Here is a 10,086-nt window from a genome sequence, read left to right on the forward strand (position 1 = left end):
TTCATAACTATGTCATAACATCACTGTTTAAGCTTCACTATAATATGCCTTTGACCAGAGATGATTCTCTAAATGAAATTGTAATTAATATTTCAGACCAAAAATTCTTAAGTTTAAGAAAATATTCAGGGCATGATTTCCCAAAAGAATTGTAGGATTGGGATCAATGTAAGACAAGATAATCTAAATGCTACGGTGCTTATGGGAAATTCAACCAGACTGTTTCTAATATTATTCATTAGAAAACATAATACCAGTGTTAAGTGACACCTACTGTGAGCACAGACACTGGTACAATTGCATTGAATATTTGAGTACATTCAACCACAAAACTAAATTAGTGGACATTAAAAGATAGCATAGCACGATGTCATATGAACATGTATAAATACTGATTTCAAAATGTGTTACTAATATAAACGTTTACATCTTTATCAAATATTCCATCTATATAATATTATTAGAATCAATATCATCATAATATTCCACCATTAGAATTATTATTATAATATATCTAGGTACCAACACAACCTGCAAACCCTGAATGTGATTTTCTGTCAATTCAATAAAATTCTAAATGAAGTTAGGTGCATGCTCACACGTTTCCCAATAGTATGATGAAATCCCTCTCCAGTCTTTGAGAACATTTTGCTCTGTTTATCCCCCTCTCTACACTTCTCTACATTCCTCTCTCCACTTCTCCACACCTTTCTCTCCTTCTCTGTCTTGCTTCCCCTTTCCTCAAGGACACAAGAGCTATATTTTGGTCTCCTATTCAATTTGCATGGGCATGATGCAGTAAGTTCTTACCCACCAAGGAAGGAGGAGACTTTGTGTCAGGACAGGAAGGGACCGATAGCTTACTCACTTTTTTGTTCATATAGAAGGGGTCCAAGTCCTCCAGAGGCACTGCCACCATCTTTGAAGGGACATCCCCATAGATGAAGGGTAAGCTCTTCCCTGCTTCCAGGTCACTGTTGGGCTTAGGGCCACTGTCGTCGTCCTCATCGCGGTGGCTGCTGTCAGATCGGGGCTTGACAGGTTTCTTCTTCTTCTCCTCAGCGATGCGTTTTTCGATGTTGGCCAAACTCTCCCGGGTGAACCTCTTGAAGCTGTCCGGGCCTGGGGGTGCGAGCAGCGGAGGGGCCATGTTGTCATCCTGCAGCAGAGCCCACTTTATTTAGAAGCCAGCCAGGACAGCTGATGCTGAGGCTGAGGTGATGGCAGCAGAGATGGAGAAAAACAGCATCAAAAAAAAAGATCAGCATTTTGCATTATGATGCTATATTTCTTCATCACATTTTCCATTTAAAAAGTGTTTGCTCTGGTTGTTCAGAAAAGGAATTTACAACACACAGCCAAAATGAGTGCAGTCTTTTTTTTACTATAAATTTTATGTTGATATATCACAATACATTCTTAATACATAATATTGCATCGTGCTGCTTGGTGAAAAATTATAGAATTGGCCTGCCATTAAAATAAAAGTCAACCCCTGAGTGAATAGAGAAAAGGTTAAATCTAATGTAAAAGGTGTCACTTCTAACCATAATCCACCTCATCTGCTAGGAGGAAGGCGAACACTGCTTAGCTTGCAACTACTTCAACCCCCTATATATTTTCAGTGTGTGTGTGTATATATATATATATATATATATATATATATATATATATATACACACACACACACACACACACACACACACACATATATATATATATATATATATATATATATATATATATATATATATATATATATATATATATATATATATATATATATCTTACATAAGCAAATTTGCACACCTTCATATGCTGGTCATAAACTTTAATACACTATAACACTACCCGTAATAAATACAAATAATAAATACTGAAATGCTGAAGATTTCTCTCTCACTCACTCTCTCTCCCAAGCCATTTTTATCTTGCACACTCACACACTTTCATTACATCCATTAATAAGTGGATGACCAAGCACAATGATACATCACTCACTCTGTTTGTGAGGTAGAAAGGAAAGAGAAAACATTAAGAAGAATGAGAGACAAACAACAGAAGAAGAACTTGGTGGTTAAGGTCACAGAAATACACTCCGCAGTTTACACAACCAGACAAATATATGAAGACAGCCTATACATCTATAATGTCACTTTACACATCAATTATCATAGGTTTATCTTTTTAAATCACTTCCACAATTCACCATTAAATTCTAATCTGGTAGGCTATAGACATTTAACTAGCAATGCTCAAAACTGCTTTAGCATATCACCTATCTGCTGCTGTGTTTCCTATGAATACAAGTTATTTAAGGTACAGCATTGCATTTGGTCAGCAGAAGATAGGTGATGTAGCAAAACTGAACGCAGAGCAACACCCACACATACCACATAATGTCTACTGTGTAAACACATTACATGTTACAAACGTAGCATGTCGCATAATAAAATTACTTTCATGAGTAATAAAATAACACCATACTGTAATAAATGAGTTGTTATTAAAGGCACTGCAAACTAACAGTTACAATTTTTTAACTTTTAACAAATTCTTGTGCATTAATGATAATTCGGTTTACCTATCACTGGTTTAAACTTCAATTTTTCAAAGCACAAACCCTGTGCTGCTTTATTACTCCTATCATCCCTGCATCTCACAGCTGACTGGCAGGAGTGATTTTAGAAACAAAATGCAAAGCTTCTGATTTGTATAGTGTTTCATCATGACACTGAAATAATAGACTGTGAAAATACCTCTTTAATACCAATAGCTTTACTGTGGAAGTCTTCTCTATTACATTTTCCCTCTCTTCCAATATATTATTCCTGCTTCAATTGACAGCCGTTGGTGAAAGTAACCTTATTTCTTTGCAAGTACTTAGTAAAAACCTGAGCAATATATTTCGTGATGAAAGCAACTCTCCCAATGACAACAGTCATGTAGAAAAGGTTTTTCAATATCATTTAAGATGCTCCATAACGTTCCTGATTTCACTTATAGATACAAGTAAACCTTCAAGCATTAGTTGACTATTAGAAAAAGAACTTCAATAATTTCACCTGTGGTGAGCAGCTCAGATGTTTTAACAAGATCAGGGTGAACCTGTTTGTGTGTGTGTGTGTGTGTGTGTGTGTGTGTGTGTGTGTGTGTGTGTGTGTGTGCGCAAAGTGCTGTGTTGGCCATACAGCCTCTCCCTGGTGACGTCCTGCAGATGCCCCATGCCAAATTGGTTCGGGAGACTTCTCTCTAACTATGCATTTCCCAACTTGAGCTGTGACATGGCCTGTTCTTGAATTCCATATACTGTGGGTGTAGAGACAAGCTATCATCCTTTTAATACCATCTGTAACACTAATGGTCCTTTGGCATTGGGGTTTGCTGCAGCAAAGACAGATAAGTGTAGAAAGCTCAGTTTTCTATGCATGTATTGTGTAGAAAGAGAGGATTACGATATTTTAGCAGATGAGATTCCCAATAGGGACAAATCATACTTACAGGAATATAGAAGAAACATCCAACCCAGTAGTCCAACACTGTTTACACAACAGAAAACCCACCAAACATATATTTCAGGTTTCGCCTAGATTTATGCAAGATTTAATGGGCTAGATTCTGTCTCATTAAAAACATATTTTAAATAGAATTTTTTAAAGTATAAAATGCAGCGCTATAAGTAATTACGTTTCGTTTATTTAAAGAGTAACCGCATAAAATATATTTTGCTGAATTTTAACGGTTCTCTGAGCTTGTACGTAGCAACATGAGAGCATAACCATTTCAAGTAAGAAATGAATTATACATGAGAAAAGTCATAAGGTAATAATGCATTGTTCGGAACGTTCGGAAACCGCTGCCGCTACAACCTTCCTATTGATAAATTGCATATTCATAGATAACCGCCACTCCTATGCCGCTTTTAGATATTTGTAATTGCAAACTCTGAGGACACTTTAACGCAGTGGCTGAGATGTAGTCTGTTCCAGCTGTCAGTGCTTTCTGAGAAGTGGTCAATGAACCCTTAACACGCAATAAAGAAAAATCAGAACCTATGCCATTACCTACGCCTAAATTTGGGAAGTCCAAGAGAAGTTATCACGTGGCGGCATATCTCCTTTAAATGACGTAGCAAGTTATCAATTGCGATTAAGTAGGTTACTACACGAAAAATTTGGGGTGGGCTTTTAAAACATGGCGATTATATTGCTGCATTTCAATACCCCTGGAAACAATCAGGGATCACGGAGTCTGGCGAAACGAAAAAGCAAACTATATCACGGCAGTTTCAGGTTACAAACGGGCCGGTTCCAACCTCTAAATCTCCTTCCCTGGGATACAGTACAGACGGCACATTAAAGGAACCGCCGCTCAAGGTGATACATGAACGACACGCTGTGTAGGATAGGCCCAGACAGAACAGACGCCAGGATTAATGATTACGATATTCTTAACCTTGACTAATTTATCTCAGCAATCTTTAGTACAGTTGCAGGCATTATTCTACTAAATAATTACTTTTAAACGTCTTTCAAAAATTGTATAGACAGTGTATTTCGCCAGCATCTGATCAAGCCTGCGCATGTATAAATAGACGGAATCTCGACAGACGGCTGACAAAATAATCGACTCATCTATATACATAAAAATATAGGGATCCACGCTACTCACATGTGTGCCCAAATGTTAATTCTGCATCTACCGTGATGCCAGGTAAGCCAGCCTGTTGGACGAGTATGCGTAAGAATCCATGGTGCAAATATTCCTACAATGTTGCGTTCTCACCACGAAGAAATACCGTCGTGTTCAAAATTTTACAAAACGTTCTGAATTAGTGCAGGTAGTAACCTATACAAGTCCAGTGTTTCCTAGATGCCATCAAAATCTCATGTCCTCAGCGCCGCTGTCCGTTTCACCACCACTCCGCAGCACCGCTGAGCGAACGGTTGTCCTCTATGAGAAGAAAGCATGCCAGACACTGTCCCGCGCCGTCAACCTTCTGAACTGAAACGTCATTTTTGTATTTGAATCCGTATATAGCCGGTAACGGGGGCAAATGACATAGAAAGTGAATGTTTAGCGTGTGGCAAGATTGTGCGTCGCTACAGGGAGGGGAAACAATCGATAGTGGAGCAACGCAACACTGCGCGAGGAAGGGGCATCGGGGGAAGAACCTACCCTCTATAACCTATCCCGTGCAAAGAATCAAGACATTGGTATAAAGTTAATCATTCATCTTGTGCTCTCACACACAGTATGCCGTTACTCATAATTAGAATACTTGTTTCATTTGTGTTCGCTTTTGCCGGTGCAGTGAAGATAAAGGAACATAGCACCTAATGACACAGGTCATTAAAGGAAACTCATCAAGTCAACAAAAATACCAGTTAATATAACAGTAAACAACTCTACGTTTCCATGGCCAATCAAAAACTTCGCCTCGGCCTTGTTTTCAAATGCATTTATTTAAATTGTGTCCTCTCGGATTTTCCGTGTTTGCTGCCTGATTAGCTGTATTATATCATTTCAGAAGTGTGATCGTGTTTCTGTGTGTACAGGTTACGCACATGCGCTGGATCCGGCGCGTGGGCCCCAGCCTCTGGACTAAAATACTGCAGTGGAGCTGAGGGGAGCTCATGTAAAAGCACGAGCCAACCAGACAGTGAAACATCTGCGATTACTGGTAGCGAGAAAACTCAACGCCTGGTTTTTTTTTGGGTTTTTTTTTGTCACTTCTGTAACCTTACATACGGGCTTTGATATTAGTATGTCAGCAACGTCTTATATTTGTTTTAATACTTAACAGTGTCTTGTGTAGTCCAGCACCACACCCGTGCGGTATGCTTGTCCTCTCCTAGATTTAGCCCGTAATATCACATAATGAGGATCTCGGCTCAATTACTAATTTATTTTTAGAAGAGGCTAGGTGAACCAGGGTTGGTGGTCCCAAATTTAACAAAAAAAAAAACCTTGCGAATTGCTAGGAGTCCAGCCCAAATAAGTATGGCGAGGGTGACTGAAGGGCTTAAAGGGAGGAGGTGAAGGCGATCGTTAAGACAGCTGGCACCTTAGGGGTGTTTGATATTACGATGCACAACGGTGTCATAAATCAAATGAGAGTGATAAACATCTGGTATCCTGCGCTGAATATTTTTTTCCGCAAAGTATTCTCACGCACCAAAGTTTGCGGCGGTCTGACTTGCCTGTCCCACAGTATGCGTATTCCACATTTCGACACACAGTAATGTCAGTCCTTTCATCCCGAGGCCAACACCCTCATTTTACCGGCTCCATACCTTTTTTGAATTTCAACAGGCACAAACCACATACGTGTTCACTAGCGTTTTTCTGCGTATATGCTCGAGCCCTGGCAGCAAGCCTATGCACATCTGTAAGCTGAAAAGATGCTGAGCGTGAGAGACTGCTCTGCGGCAGAGGAGTCCGAGTACCAGATATGCACCGAGTGGGTTTTACCAGCCCACAAAAAAAATGTTCTATAATGAACAAACAGTCTACTTACTTTTCTCGCATTAAGAAAGATCCATACAGGTGTTGTGTTGCTAAGGATGTCGAAAGGACCCTGGAGAAACTGCGGATGTCGCCATATTGTTGCTGCTATCTTCCTTCCCAGTGCGTACGGCTAGCCTGCATAATTGATGACTCTCAGCAAATTCTTAGGGAACGTCTGCAAATATCCTGCTCTCGTACGGGCCAAGGGAACAATTCTCCGAAAGCGCTACTAAATCATAACATTAGGCAATCTTAGTCACTTCTCAATAGAAATACAAATAAAAAAAATATAGAATAGCCTGCATAAATATCCGCCTACACGTGGCGTGTATTATCTGATCGTTTCCTATTTATCTGTAAAAGCTGCTTGTTATGACCCTTAAGCAAAACTGTGCTACAAAAAGATTCACTACAAACCAACATAAACGTTTGGTCTACGTCCACCCTCCCAAAAGGATTGAACGTTTTGCAGTATTTAATATAATTATGGGTTTACGCTTAGCTGGGTAGACTACTGACGAATACGACTATTGTAAGGGTTTCCTGTTAAGTAGGCCTACCATTTTTTTTTAAATGTTAAAGAATTTTGATGATGAACACACATCTGATCAACTCAGTGGTTCTGGAAATGTCTTATTCACAATATAGTGGAGTCTGAATTAGCTTGCATTCATTTTCACTCTGTTGTAGAGAATAGTGCCTGTCCATATACACAAAGTCCTCCACTGGATATACTTTCAAAATGACTCAAACTGATCCTAGTACAGCCCACCTTTAAACTGGCTATTTACTGTTATACCTGGCCGAATCCACTATGTAAAAGCCAGAACGTGAGCTATAATCAAACAGTGGAAATGTTAGGCACCATAAAACTGTCAGCTGGGTCTAACATTGTGTTGCCTGTGGAGGTCATGGCAGCCCTGCACCCATGGCCTTATATTAAAGGTATGTATGAATATGAGATATTGGAGCTGAATCTACATGGGTAGTTGTTTGTCAAAATAAAAATAACGATTTATCAGATGGTAAAATCTGTAAAATGAGACCTAAATTCTTTTGGCTCAAATAGACATATCAGTATTGTTTGTGAGTGCAAAAATATGGAAACCACTGCTGTCTATAATTGCATAAAACTATATATAAATGCATCTATATCAATGCATATATATATATATATATATATATATATGCATTGATATAGATGCATTTATACACACACACACACACACACACGCACACACACACACACACACACACACACACACACACACACACACACACACACACACACACACACACACATATATATATATATATATATATATATATATATATATATATATATATATATATATATATATATAAACATTCATATTTTTTACTTTATAGATATATGAAGCTGTGTGAAGATCCTGGGCCAAACCATTCCAAATGCATGGACCCTGGAAGGAAGGCTGACATCAAGTGATTAGGTTTGAAATGATTTTCCAGAATCTAACAAATTTGTATTAACTTAGGTTAGGCTTATGTAAATCACAATTTATCTAAACAGCATATTATGAAGAATTCACTAGTGCATCAAGTAGCGTACACAATGCTGTGTTCAGGACAAGGACTCAAAATTCTTATTATTTTCTTTTTCCTCTTGGGAACGCCTGTTTTTCATGTTTAGGCTATGCAAACAATGTCCTAGATACTGCAGGAAACCAGCGTAGTGTATTAAGAAACTATATAGATTGTAGGATCAAGATGGCCATTTTTCTTTAGTTTGGATACAGTTTTGAGTATTTTCATCTAGCCTTGCTCCAATATTGCGGTAATTTCTGATTATGCTCAGTTTTACTGTTTAGTGATTTTACATTTCAGAGAGGCTTGATATTAAAGGAGTAATAACTTATTTTTCAAAGATATTTCTACACATTATGAAGAGCCATTACACTGACACCTAGTGGCCCGGATGTTTCAAATATTTTGTACTAAAATATATTCTGTTCTTCATCCCAAGTGAGCTGCACTTCATTGTAAAAATAATGCATAATCACTTTCATAAATCATGACATTTTACAAATTTTACAGGAGAGCACAACTAAAGACATACATTGCCCCGTCTGTGTTTATTAACATGTTTATTAACTGTTTTTCACCCAAAATGTCGCTTGCATCCCTCTGTTTCCAAGCCCTTGAAATATTGTTTGATACTTGGTTGTAAAAATTAGTTATTGCTTCTTTAATTTTCATGTTTCTAGCAATGAATAAAACATTTATAAGTAATAGATAAATTATTAATAAATATATTCACATTTATCTGATACTTTTATCCAAAGCAACTTACAATTTTGAGTGAGTACAACTTAAGCAATTGAGGGTTAAGGGCCTTGCTCAGGGGGACAACACTGGCAACTTGGCAGGGGTGGGGCTTAATCCAGCAACCTTCTGATTACAAGTCAAGTACCTTAACCATTGAACAATTTCATTATTCAAACTTCAGTTACTCCATTTAAGGTTTTCATAGCCCTTTGACTTCATTGAAAAATGTAACTCTACTTGTTATGTTTTACAGAACTGAGCCATGATAAACTTTATTTTGATTATAGGCAGTTTCCATAAATGTATTTCATTTAATCAACTAGCTGGCACTTCTAAGGACAGTTGCATGAGTTTCAATCTGTAATTGTTAGACAAGGGTTTATTATTAATATTTTACTGTTCTTAGCTGGATATTTGGATTTTAAATGTAAATGTATAGAGTGTTTGCCAGCTATTATTTATACTTAAATGGGGATTTTTTCATGTCTTAGATTTTACTTATTTATTCTAAGAGGTCTTTGTAAATGTTCCTGCAATTCAGTTTTGTAAATCTGCAATGCGAGTGTGACATATAATACAATCCAAACCAAACCAATCCAATCCAAATGTGGCATCCAAAGTACTCCCAGAATGCTGTGCGCCTCTCCGGAAAATGTATTTAGTCTAAAGGCCCTACACAGTTTTTAAAGTTCTGCAAAGAATTTTATATATCTTTTCCTCCAGTCTTTTCCTCTAAAACTACACTAAAAGGAGTGTTGTGAATATTATATTTTTTCTGTCCCGTTTTACCATTCTGCTGTGTGGGCGTGGATTGAGTGACAGTCTCGGTATCAAACATACGATAAAAATCGTATCAATGTATCAACGAAGAGAAACCAGAGACTTTAACCTACTTAGAGCAATATCACCTGTGCTTTTCTTACATATGGGTCGCTTTTACATTAAAGCTATTAGCTAACGCTATCCAGGTCTAGCTAACGGGCTTCGACTATACACGGTGGGAACTAAACGTGGGAAAGTCAATGGCCATTTGGCAGTTTTAAAAAAAATGTCAGTGTATCGTATCATATAACGTTATAAAAATAACGTTTGGAGCTAGCTGAACTAAATTACTTAGGATAACAGAATTAACAAACTGTAGCCTGCACATTTTGTTATATTCTCATTGCTTGCTAACGTATCAAATGAAAACAATGACTGTTAACTTAAGATATCATTCACTTTACCTCCAGTAACGGTTGGGAAAGCTGTTGCTTTCAGCTTGGTGGC

At 37.8% G+C, this 10,086-nt stretch overlaps 1 protein-coding gene across 1 annotated transcript in view; it reads right to left on the reverse strand.

The window, feature by feature from the left end:
• Positions 1-6,648, reverse strand: part of scn8ab (sodium channel, voltage gated, type VIII, alpha subunit b) — a 48,772-nt gene extending 42,124 nt beyond the window's left edge. Inside the window, exons 1-2 of the mRNA XM_027030269.3 lie at positions 6,521-6,648; positions 869-1,212 (exon numbers count right to left, since the gene is read on the reverse strand). Of these exons, the coding sequence (XP_026886070.2) occupies positions 869-1,150 (282 nt within the window). The 5' untranslated portion in view covers positions 1,151-1,212; positions 6,521-6,648. The remainder of the gene's footprint in view (positions 1-868; positions 1,213-6,520) is intronic.
• Between the last annotated feature and the right edge of the window lie 3,438 nt (positions 6,649-10,086).

The sequence above is a fragment of the Electrophorus electricus genome, chromosome 7 (assembly GCF_041902795.1).
Source record: "Electrophorus electricus isolate QZ-2024a chromosome 7, ASM4190279v1, whole genome shotgun sequence".
Taxonomy (NCBI): domain Eukaryota; kingdom Metazoa; phylum Chordata; class Actinopteri; order Gymnotiformes; family Gymnotidae; genus Electrophorus; species Electrophorus electricus.